The sequence below is a fragment of the Cylas formicarius genome, unplaced genomic scaffold (genome assembly GCF_029955315.1).
Source record: "Cylas formicarius isolate icCylForm1 unplaced genomic scaffold, icCylForm1.1 PGA_scaffold_7__23_contigs__length_41026272, whole genome shotgun sequence".
Taxonomy (NCBI): Eukaryota; Metazoa; Arthropoda; class Insecta; order Coleoptera; family Brentidae; genus Cylas; species Cylas formicarius.
Window position 1 is genome coordinate 23369954 of NW_026844352.1, and position 12031 is coordinate 23381984.

The 12031-nt window shown below is 32.9% G+C and overlaps 2 protein-coding genes across 5 annotated transcripts in view; both read right to left on the bottom strand.

Moving 5' to 3' along the window:
* Positions 1-397: 397 nt before the first annotated feature.
* On the bottom strand, positions 398-996 carry LOC132705091 (uncharacterized). The gene is made up of 2 exons (XM_060675522.1): positions 811-996; positions 398-769 (listed from the first exon to the last, which is right to left on the bottom strand). The coding sequence occupies exons 1-2, from the start codon at positions 994-996 to the stop codon at positions 398-400; spliced, it is 558 nt and encodes a 185-aa protein (XP_060531505.1).
* Positions 997-1377: 381 nt separating this feature from the next.
* The window catches only part of LOC132705510 (potassium voltage-gated channel subfamily KQT member 1-like), a 145393-nt gene continuing 134739 nt past the window's right edge, over positions 1378-12031 (bottom strand). For all 4 annotated transcript variants that reach the window (XM_060676120.1, XM_060676121.1, XM_060676122.1 and 1 more), the window contains exons 16-17: positions 9478-9600; positions 1378-9402 (exon numbers count right to left, since the gene is read on the bottom strand). In XM_060676120.1, coding sequence (XP_060532103.1) covers positions 9307-9402; positions 9478-9600 — 219 coding nt within the window. In that variant the 3' untranslated portion in view covers positions 1378-9306. The remainder of the gene's footprint in view (positions 9403-9477; positions 9601-12031) is intronic.

Genomic DNA, 12031 nt, shown 5'->3' on the forward strand with positions numbered 1-12031 from the left:
ATTTTCTTCTGCTATAGGCTCTTTGTATCCTTTTTCGGCCGGCGATTAGTCTTAAATCATCCGTTCATCTAATTATTGGTCTTTCTGGGCTGATTTTTGAAATTTGCTAATTACTTTGTCGCCTGGCAAAATATCCTGCGTATTCCCATTTCAGTCTTATGGTTTTGTACACCACGTCGGTTACCCTTGTTCTTTGTCTTATCCATGCATTTGCCTTCTACTCTTTAACAGATATTCCCAGCATTGCCTTTTCCATTGTATGTTCCGTGACTCTTAGAATGTTTTTTTTTGTAATGGTTCATGTTTGTGCTGGGCATGTAAGTATTGGCAATTTGTTGGTTCTTCAGTATATAGTTTAGTTTTCCAAAGGCTGCCTAAGCTAGTGTTCGTCTTCTTTTTATTTCTCCCGTTTGGGTATCTCTATTAAGAACGATGTTTTGAGGTATATATATTCAGTGACTCTTTCTATTTTCTTGTTGTCTATCGTTGTTACATTTTCTTCTGTGTATATTTCCTTGCTTTTTCTAAGGTTCCTGTTCAAACCCACCTTGCTGCACTCGGTGTGCAACTCTGTTAGCATTTCTTGCAATTCGCTTACGTTATTGTTCGACAAGTCCAGTTTTTTGAATATATCTTCTAGGACCAAGGTGAAAAGTTTAAATGACAGACTGTAGCTTTGTTTAACACCTCTTTCTATATTTACTGGTTTTGTGTATTCGTTTTGGTTGAAATAGTACTTTGCATTAGGCTGATGTAGCGACTGCCAATCCTGCAATCCTAAAATTTGTACTTGTTGTATTTTTCTATCACTTGCTCATGGTTAATAAATATGTGGTCTGATGTTGAATAGCCCTTCCTGAAACCAGCTTGTTCGTATGGTTGGTATTCATCTAGTTTCTTGGTTAGCCTACTAATAATGATCCAGACAAGCATCTTATATTGGTGTGATAGCAATTGCATTGGTCTGTAGTTTTCTAATTTTTGTGCATCTCCCATCTTGTGTAAAAAAATTACTTTAGACTTATTCCATGAACTGGGTATTTTTCCCTGAAGGAGACAACTGGCATCACTTGTGATCCCATATTTTTTATTACTCTTGGGGCTACTTTTATGTTTTATGACCTCTTGTTCTTTTGTTTTATCTAATTCTGTGTAGAATTCCGCTATCTGTTTTTATCCTTTAGTGACAGAATTTGGTGTGTCCCTATTTTCGGCTTCAGACATTTCATACCTTTGTTTTTTTTTACTTTTCTTTTGTGTTCTCTGATATTTTTTCTAATTTGCTTATTTAGTTCGGCGTATTCTGGTGAGCCTTTCTTGTTTTTCTATTAAGGTTCCTTCCTTTGTTTTATAGAAAAAAAAACGAAACACATGACATTTGTTTGAAGTGAAATTTTATTTATAATTGTAGTTGACAATTAAGCATCCATTAAAGAAATTCTATAATACTATATATTCCTTAAGGTTCATTAAAGATACGAGTATTAGATCAACCTAGGTTCTAAATATGACATCACATCTCAGCTAAAATTCGAAAAACCGTTCCACACTGAACAACCTTTTTAACAGTATTATTTACAATAGAATCTTTAAAAAATCGAAAACACCGATAAAAGTCTCAACTGTGTTTATAATAGTAAACATGTGCTATCACAAAATAAGAATCTATAATAACTTTTGATATGGAACTGTAAAAAAATGGCAGGACAATGAGATATCTGTGACTTTCCAATTGAAATTGTTGTTTACTATTTCCGTTGAATCCATTCAAATCAAAATCCTGTAATTTTCCTACATAAATGGTCCGGGATCAAAATATAAGTACAGGTATTTTATAATTTGATACTGTTGGTTGCTTTAATACAAACAAGAGCAAAAACTATCGTTGACAAGGCGTCATGAACACTAGCAATCCGGAGCGCACCACACTTGAGTTCTAAAGACAACCCTGAGAATAAATCGGCACAATTCTAATATTGTTAATATCTCTTAGGCACTCTGATTGCATTTGTGCAATTTCATCAAACCCAATAGATTCAGTCCAGCTTATTAATATTTCTCAATGATTGAGCTAGTGTGAGTATTTCCTCAAAGCAACGGTTACCGCTATGTTGCTATACTGCACTAGTTGTACCTACGGGCCTATAAATTACCCTTTCCATTACTCTTACTCTTACTCTTCAATTTTATCGTTGCCTCAGATTTGATTGTCTTTAGAAATGAACATAGAGTTACAAATACTCGTACATCCGTAAGGCCTGCCAGTTCGAATTCGATATTTGCTTTGTTTTTCGTTAGACAATCTACCCCTAATAATATATGAGTAATTTACTCTAAAAGAGGCATCTACGGTAGGTTATCGTTGATACCTTAAAGTACCAAAAATTTCCAATAGGAAACGATTATATTTCTATAAGGAAATTAATCTAAAATTTAGAATGATAAACTACTGACTACAAATCACAAGTTCAAAAGTTACTCTTAAATATATAGGGACTTTACGTCGCCCTAAAGGTTATTACTTTTATGAAAATATATCGCAAGAATGATTTAGAAGCTTCCTAAAGATAGAGCTAAATTACGGGAATTTTGAATTCCCTACAGGGTCCTTAATTATATTAATTAATTGCAAGTGATATGAAGTTTTATTACAGAAGTCGAAATATGCCGAACTAACCTCGATGTAAGTGATTTTCCTGATTGCATTTACATCCCGTTCTAATAGAAGTTTGGACTTTCGAAAATGTGTTCCACAGCGTAAAATATTTTTCCACTTTCAAATAGCTGAAATATGACACTTGCTACATACGAAAACCGCAATATTTGAAGTCATAAAACGTTTTTGATTTGGTAACCAACCACCAGATGGATTTTTGGTATATTGGGAAATGGGGAAATTTTTATAAAAAACGGCGTTTAAGCGATGCATCTTATAATTAGACTATTAAAACCCAGGGATGTTCTAGAAAAAAATTGGCAGTGAATTATGATTTTGCAGATGTTGAAAGATACTATGCAGTAGAACCCCGATTATCCGTGCGCGCTCTATCCGCTGCATGCACTGTGTCGTTGTTTTCGGAGAATCCCTAAATTTGTGTAGGGGAATCCATGTTTTAACGTATTATATTTGCCGAGTGCTGATCGACCGGCTAGTTAGTTTGGGTTAGTTAGTTAAACGTAAACAGAGGCACAAAATGGAGCGTACCGGTGCTAGGCGTAAACGCAATGTTTTAAATATTGGGCTATAAATGCAAATTTTAAGGCAATTTGGAAATACCATAAGTGTTTATGTGTTGACTAAAAAGTATAACATTGGAAAACAAACAGTTCGTGACATTTTAAAGAGAAAAGCCAAATTACAGAGCTTTGTAGCTAAAGCTATTTCTGATCGAAAATCACTACTACTTTTCGACAACTTGATGATGCTATGAGCAGGTGGTTCTTGCAGAAGAGATCGGAAGGGGTTCCGATATGTGTGCTAGACAAGCTGAAAAGTTTCACCAGCAATTAAAAATTAAAAAAATTAAAGGCAACTTCTCGGCATCTTCTGGTTGGCTTTACAGATTTAAAAAACGCCATGAAATACGAGAATTGGCTGTTCAAGGGGAGAAATTAAGTGCTGATGACATTGCTATGGTAGAATTTTGCTATGCTTTTGAAAATCTTTTGACAGAGCACGACCTAAAATCTGAGCAAGTGTATAATGGGGACGAAACTGGACTTTTTTTAGGTTTCAAAGCAAGCAAAGACCGTTTAACAGTTTTGTGCTATGCCAATGCCTCAGCAACGCATAAGCTTAGTTTTCGTGTTATTGGAAAATCCAAAAACCCAAGGGTTTTTGAAAATGTAAAAACACAGCGTGGATGGATAGAGCAATTTTTAAACAGTGGTTTTTTAAAAATTTATAACGCAAGTTCGAGCTTATCAAAAAGAAAATAATCTTCCACCAAAGGCTGTACTGTTACTGGACAATACGCCATAGCATCCTAATGTAGAGCAACTTAAGTCAGAAGATGGAAACATATTCGTAGCATATTTTCTGATGAATGTAACATGTATTGCCCAGCCAATGAACCAAGGGGTTGCAGAGACAATGAAAAGCTTTATAGAAAAGATCTTATGCTTCAACTTATGGAAGAACGTGACATTGTGGAATTTTGAACGCTCCTAAATTTGAAAGGGGCAATATATGCTATAGGTCGTGCTTGGAATGAACCATTTTATAAAATAATGATTTTAATAGAAGATACAGAGGATGAAGACGTTATTGGAGATAATAATCAGTTAAATGAAGGTGAGCTATCGATCGAAAACATAGCATCTATAGCCTTGCAAATAAATGGTTTGGAAGAAATAGACAATAAAGAAATACAGGACTGGATAGAATGTGATCACAAAGAAGCAGGGTATCAGATCATTAATGACGATAACATAATTTACAAGACCTCTGAAGAAAGTTCTGAAAAAGTAGTGATAATGATGAGAGTAATTATTGCGAAATCAAGTCATCAAGAAGCAAGGGACTCAGTAAACGTACTTCTGCAATATTTTGAAGAACACCTTGCAATTGATGACATTCATGTACTTCAGCTTAGAAAAATGAAAGAAATTATAATGTATAGAAGTTACGAAGCCCAAAAACAAACAAAAATCAGTGATTTTTTGAAGTGATTTTTGCAAACATAATTTATTGTATACATTTTGTATACACTATATTTTATTTTTTGTTACATGTATGTTTGTTCCCTTTGTTTGACACATGTATTTATCTAAATAAAATAAAAAAAGGTCTTTGGATTATACGTGTTTTCGATTATCCGGCGAAAGCTCGGTCCCGGCCGACCCGGATAATCGAGGTTCTACTGTAGTACTCGAAACTTGAAATATTTTATTTTTCGTATGGAATAATTGTACCAATTTTAACCTATTTATTTTGAAAATTGTGTAACCTAAATTAAAGAAATAAAAAATATATTAAAAAAAAAATAATTAATTATTATGTTTGCATCATTTTTGTGCTTTTACATATTGCCTATTTATCTTCTTAAAAATCGGTTCATTCTCAGGCTCTAATGATACGATTCTTTTTCATTATCAAAGTTATTGATTTTTTTGTCCATTCAACAGAATCTCGTTTCCATATTGACCAATTTTTATTAACCAGGAAGATATTAAATTTCGTGAATTGACTTCATATTTTGTATTAACACAGCTCTGTTGTCCAATTCATTCTTCAATGAGCTTTTAGGTACTAATCAGGATAAAAAAATAACCAATACCATGTCCATATTAAAACTATAACAACTGCAAGAGCTATAAATAAAGCCAGTTTTTTGAATATGAAAATTTTGTTCATCCGCATCGGATGAAATATAACAAAAATATTGGCACGTAGGATTAAAAGCTTACTCTAAAAAATTTCTAATAAAACTAATGGAACACTTAATATGACTTTTCTTAAGGCGGCTTTGTATCGAATAAAACACTTTTCAAAGACATAAGTGTCTACGATAATTTAAATTACTTGTTACTTGTTATCAACCGCCCTCGTGTCTTTCTTTAAAACTTTTTCGCAGTAATAGTTGCTTGAAGTTTAGGCTAAGACACCATATACACTTGATATGACTAGATGCAATCCGACCACTTACATTGAGCTTATTCCACAAATTGGAATTGCACACTTTAGCAGAATCTTCGACGACAATTTCAGCACGACCTAATTTTACACAAACAAATCCACGAAGTAAATGCGAAATTAAAAATTCCGCATATAAATGTTTTCATGCATTTTCTTAAACACAAAAAAAGTTTATTTCTAAGTTGCTTGGTAAATTTGGTTCTGGTAAATGTATGTGGTACAGGTAATAAATTCGGATCCATAGCACTTTATAAACGTTAGGTAAATAGACAAAATCACAGATATATAGGCACACCACTAATGTTATTACAGACAATAAGTGGAAAGTTTTAACTTATTATTACCCATTTATATAGGATGATTCAAACAGACAGTGCATAATTGTAACTTTAGTTGAACCACCCTATATACAAAGTAAAAATAAATTGACATGTAATTTGCGTATTTAGGAATATAAATAGCACAATGCAGGTAGCGCTACTTTTAAAGTCGGTAACAATTGGATTTACTTTTATTTGACATCTGATATTAAAGAGCGCCTTTGACAACTTGCACATGAAAATTTTCCTATACACTGAAATCATCCAATAACGAAGTAAGTAAAGAGACGGATTATTATATTCTCGTTTTAAATTTTAAATTTACCTTATAGTAATACTATGAATGTCTTTGGTTTATTCAGAGACATTCAAATTTGGATTGTCAAAATTCTTAGTTACTATTTCCAAAGAATTTTTAAGTTCCTTAAGATATGTTTCAATCAATGAAGCATTTGAAGGTATTAACGTAAACAATATAATTAACCGATCCTTGATATATTTTCTATATATGTATTTTCAGTATCGATTTTAACTATATACAGGGTATGTGAAAGAATACGAAGCAAATGAAATAGAGCCCACCCAAATGGAATATTTTTTAAGCTAACGCAGCATGACGGTTGAAGAAACTTGCAAGCAAATTCCATGAAACAAGCCCTTCTCAATACAATGTTCTCTTAAACAGACATTTCCATATTGACATACAATATTATTTCTTAATAGTTTGCTTAAAAATATATATTATAGTGTGTCTTATAAAAGGAAAGGATATCATGGGAATATAGGAAAAAAGTTTTAAAGAATTTGAGAAACTATGAAATATTGCTCGCCATATTGAATATTTATTAGATATTATTAGATAGGGCATAAAAATGCTTTTAAATCATATATCACATCCTTACTGCCACAAAGGACAATTCGTTTTTTTTATAGTAGACGATGACAGATATTCAGGATACATAAGCTATAAATATAGTGGGCTTTGGAAACGGAAATGCCTTCGTTATCTTCACTTATAATTCACAAGTTTGTTAAGTGGTCATTTAATTTAATAAATGGAAAGAAAATTTTCTCTTGAGAATAAGTTCGACACATCAAAATGTTTTGTTTGGTATCATAGTAACTCGATAGGCTGAGCAATTGTATTTAAATACCTTCCATGAAAGATGACGGTCAAATAAAAAAATCTTTGGAAGACTGTTGTCAATGTTTGGGGTATTGCTCATTGTTCAAAATAACTGTAGACGTATAATACCAACTTTCTGCCAGCGGGGATCAACAATATTTGGTTTCAATAAGATAGGATTTCTGCTCAAACTCGAGAATAGTTCGAGAATAACTAACAAATGGATAGGTTCACAATGATTAGTTTTTTGGCCTGTATGATCGCCTCTAAACTTTTATCTAGATGATGACAGCATCAAGAACTATAAGTACCAACATAATTTTCGAAGAGAGGAAGAACTATGTCATCTAGTTTTAGTAGCAGTTCAACCATCATACCTCATAGATTTGACAACATGTTGTTTGAATATGTATTAATTATTGAATTATATTGTAATTATTACAATGTAATAAGTATGTAATTCCAAGTGATTTCAATGTAAATAGTAAATTCAAAAAAATATGTCGTATGTTGAGCCATATCTTATTGTGAAAATATTCAATACAGCGCCGATGAGAAAAATTAAAAATCTGTGGTACATCCCGAAAACAAATGAAAAAATTTCGTTTTCCTTTGTCATATTTTTCCTTAAGTGTTCTAGTAATGTACTAAACCCAAAATCATGTTTGGTGTATTTTGGGCTTTATAGACAAAAATAGAAAACCCAACTTTTTATATTTTTTTCAATTTCTGACGATTTACGTTTACGTTTAAGTTTCTCATAATTTTTTTAAAAACTTTCCTAATTTAACCGACCCTGTATCTCCTATGGTTTTCGATATCCCCATGCCTGCCCTTATACTGAATGCACTGTAAATAATTTTTTCTAAAAGTCATTACACATATCACATTACAGAAGTATTTCCGTAATTAAACAGACTTTTTTGGCTCGATTTCACACCGAAATCAGTTTTCTACTGTTTCAAAAGCCCTGTATGTGTCGTAATTATTGAATTACCTTCGCAAAGTCATTGCTTCATAGCTTTCACAATTCACATACAGCACTGTTATAGTGAAGAAACTTGCTTTATAATAGTTTAGATATAATACATTTTTATGTGCCCCGTTGTACCATGACAATATTATTTACATTTTACTACAGTACAGACTATCGATATTACAGGACAAGTCGTTTCGAGGCATATCGACTGACTAAAATTTTATCATTTAAACAGAGTTTTTAGGTGCGGGTTAACCTTAAAAATTGAAATATGAGTATAACAAAATTGTTGGAATTCCTATAACGGAATTGTATAGGCATATTGTGCTACCGTTTATTCTAATTCGGCGAAAATTATAAACTAATGAATACTTTTTATTCTCTACTCGGTTATGAATCTAGAATAAATTAAGACATTTCCAAAAATAACCTGAAAGCGTTGAAAACATTTAAATAATTTTGACATAGTCTTAAAATTTATTATCTGCTTCGATGTATTAAATCAGAATGTTTTAGTTTGGAATTGGTATATTTATTTATATGGGGAACACTATCACCCCTTGTATTTTCGGTAAACATATTTTACTTATCCTTTCTTATTTCATTGACAAACCTTTCTCATATTGTTTTTGTAAAAATTTTCCTTTTTTTTTTTCAAATCAACGTTTCTATCTAGTAGAATGTTAAAATTTCTATTTTGTTTGTATACAGAACTATTTATTGCTCTTATTTTTGTTCCTCTCGCATTGCTTAATTTTTTCTTGCGTTTGAAAATCTTTCTGACGACAAATTATATTGTCAATCATTAAACACTAGGTAACTAAATTAAATAAAAATTAGGTTATTTATGTTGATCCAGGAAATATTTTTTCTTCGAAAACTCCAAATCTCAACCTAAAGCTATTAGTACCAATATTAAGAAATAAGTAATTAGACCACAGCGCAATTTCACTACCAAAACAACAACCGCAGGGCAAGCTGAACCATAAATACATTACCATTACCATTACTTTGTCAAGGAAGCGCTATTTCGATTAATTTTACGGCAATAGTTTGTTGACACACCTCGAACTTTCTCGTCAGTTATTGCATCTCTTACATGTTATGCCGTTAGCGATATGTGTAATGTATACTTCAACAAAAGTTTCCGTAAATGTTTCGAAAATATTCGAAAATGAATATGCACATTTCAGAGTCTGAAATTTGAAGCCCAAATCATGTTACAATTATTAAATGTGCTTATTTAAACGTTATTTTCAGATGCTGCGTTGGTTCGTTGTTGTATAACACTCATGACGAGGTCCGTCAATGAGTCGAGTTTTTGATTTATCGTGCATACCTATAAAAACCGGCTCGATAATAATAATAATAATAATAATAATACGTTAAAATAATAATTGCGATAGTTACGTACGTGTTGTTCGACCCTGTACAGACGCGCCCCTACGGTCATGGGTCTAACGTTGCCCACTCTATCGATGCCTGCTAAGTAACTTCCTGGTTTTCCAAGCGTTTGATCCAATCTTCTCTGTAGTTCCTGAATTTGTACGGTGTTATTAGCAATACAAAAACAATTCATCGCTCCAAATCATGCAGCATTTGACGACATAGTTATTAGATTGGAAGATTTGGAAAGAACAATAAGAACTATTTTTTTTGCGTATACGTTATCCCAGGTAGCAGAAGGTCGGCAAAGTGACGTCATTAACTAGTTACCAAATGAAGAAAATGAGGTTATATATGACGTCGGTAGGACGTGAATTTGAGCTACTGATAGCTCAGATGATTTTTTGTCATTTAAGTGACATCTTTTTAAAGTCAACTTAATGTCAGATTTTAGGTATTACATAAATTGGTTTTTTCTTTTTGGAGTGGGAAAATCGAAAGTAAATTAAAGTAAGTAAAGTGAATTAAATTAAATTACGCAAAACGTCTTTTATGGTTGCGTAAAATTTAGAATTATAGTTAATGGACAACTATGAGCCTTTCCACTTTTTACAAAATTTCTGGATTCCTCCTGCGTCGGCTTTTGCTGAATCGAAATTGCCGACGTTTCATTAAAACCCCTTACAGGGAAAACTGACAGTTTCGTACTTAATTCCTTTCACTTCATTGAACAATTAAAAAGCATTATATTAGATACACAAGATATTCTAGTTAGTTTCGACGTAGAATCCCTCTTTACCAAAATTCCTATTCCTGAAACTCTAGACATCATTTCAGATATATTAAAATCCGAGAATCTGGAACCAAACCTTCTCATCTTAATTGAAAAATGCTTGAACTGAGGTGGCTTTTACTTGATGAAAATCCATTTATCAAAATAACTAAGAATTAAAAATTCAGATTTTTACGAAATTATATATTTTTTTACATGACAATTGTCACATTTGAAGATTTAGTTCTTATTTATTTTGAAAAATGCTTATCGGGAACATATTTTTCTTATAACGGTCAAATTTTTGAACAAACGTCGGGAACAGCTAAGGCTTCTCCACCATCACCAGCCATCGCGAATATTTTATGGGAGCCTTTGAGAAGAAAGCTCTCGACACCTTTCATCTAAAACCAAAATTATGAGAACGCTACGTCGATGATTCTTTTGTTATTTGACCTCATGCTCAAGAAACCCTAGTAGATTTTCTTAGACATTTAAACTCTATACATCCTAATATACGTTTTACCATTGAGTTGGAGACTAATAATAACCTTCCATTCTTAGATATTCTTATTAATAGAAAATCAGACCTAACATTGGGTCATTGTGTTTATAGAAAACCTACGCACACAGACCGATACCTTAATGCATGATCACATTACCATCTGACCCAAAAATCATCGGTTATCAACTCTCTTGTTTATAGAGCCGTAAAACTATGCAGCCCGAGTCATTGTACCCAGAATTAAAACACCTTTTTTCCACAATTAAAGACATGAAGCGTTCCATCAAAAAATACACTTCACCACAACTTTCCAATAACAATGAGGCCGAAAGCAATCCTACACTTGCCACTGTGGTCCTTCCTTACATTCAAAACATCACTGACCTCAAAAATTTTAAAGAAGTATAACGTCAAAACCCGATTTACCACTTGTCCAAAAATCTCTCAACATCTTCGGTCCGTCAAAGACAAAATTCCATTTCAGATGCCAGGAGTTTACAGCATTCCATGCATATGCGGCAAAGAATACATTGGAGAGACCGGACGAAAAATATCAACTAGGCTCAAAGACCACGAAAGAGCCTTACGACTAAGACAAATAAATTCATCAGCTGTTGCCGAACACACTCATGAAACCGGACATAAAATTTTATTCGATAAAACAAAAATTCTTGCATGTACTCAATTCTTCTACCAACGAAAAATCTAAGAGTCTATAGAAATCTATAAACAACTTAACAATCTTAATCGCGATTCAGGTCTCTACCTGTCCCCAATTTGGGAATGCACAATCCGAGACGGTGTTTATGTCCCTCATTTAGCTAGTAAAATACGAGCCAGTTTCAGTCAAGTTCTGAAGAAGTTAACAGGATGATTGGCGAAACATCAGCAATTTTGACTCAACAAAAACCGACGCAGGAGGAATCCAGAAGTTTTGTAAAAAGTATTACAGTAGCCTGTGGAAGTTCCTTTGAAAAATGATGAGCGTTTCTTTTAAAAAAACTAATATTGGAAGTAAATTTTTTTACGAAAATTAATATTTTTCTTTTTGACTCACCCCATATAAACGATTCGAACTAACTTAAAGACAAGTATAGAATAAATCACTGTACCACTTGTTGCGGTCTTCACATACTGTTCTGCGGTTACGTGAAAACACATAATAAAATCTCGTGGAATTCTGGACCTCCTAGCCTCGTAACCCCATACTACCCGTCCGTTTCCAGCGCTACCGTTTTAACCCCCCCCCCCACAGTTCCAGGAACTTCCATCGACTATCTCATTAATACCTTTTATATTTAACAT

What these genes read in the sequence shown, in the direction of transcription:
- LOC132705091 (XM_060675522.1), bottom strand. Translation starts at nt 996, where the DNA reads ATGGGAGATGCACAAAAATTAGAAAACTACAGACCAATGCAATTGCTA. An exon ending in TATTTATTAACCATGAGCAA is followed by an intron (nt 770 to 810) that starts GTGATAGAAAAA and finishes TTAGGATTGCAG; the next exon opens with GATTGGCAGTCGCTACATCA.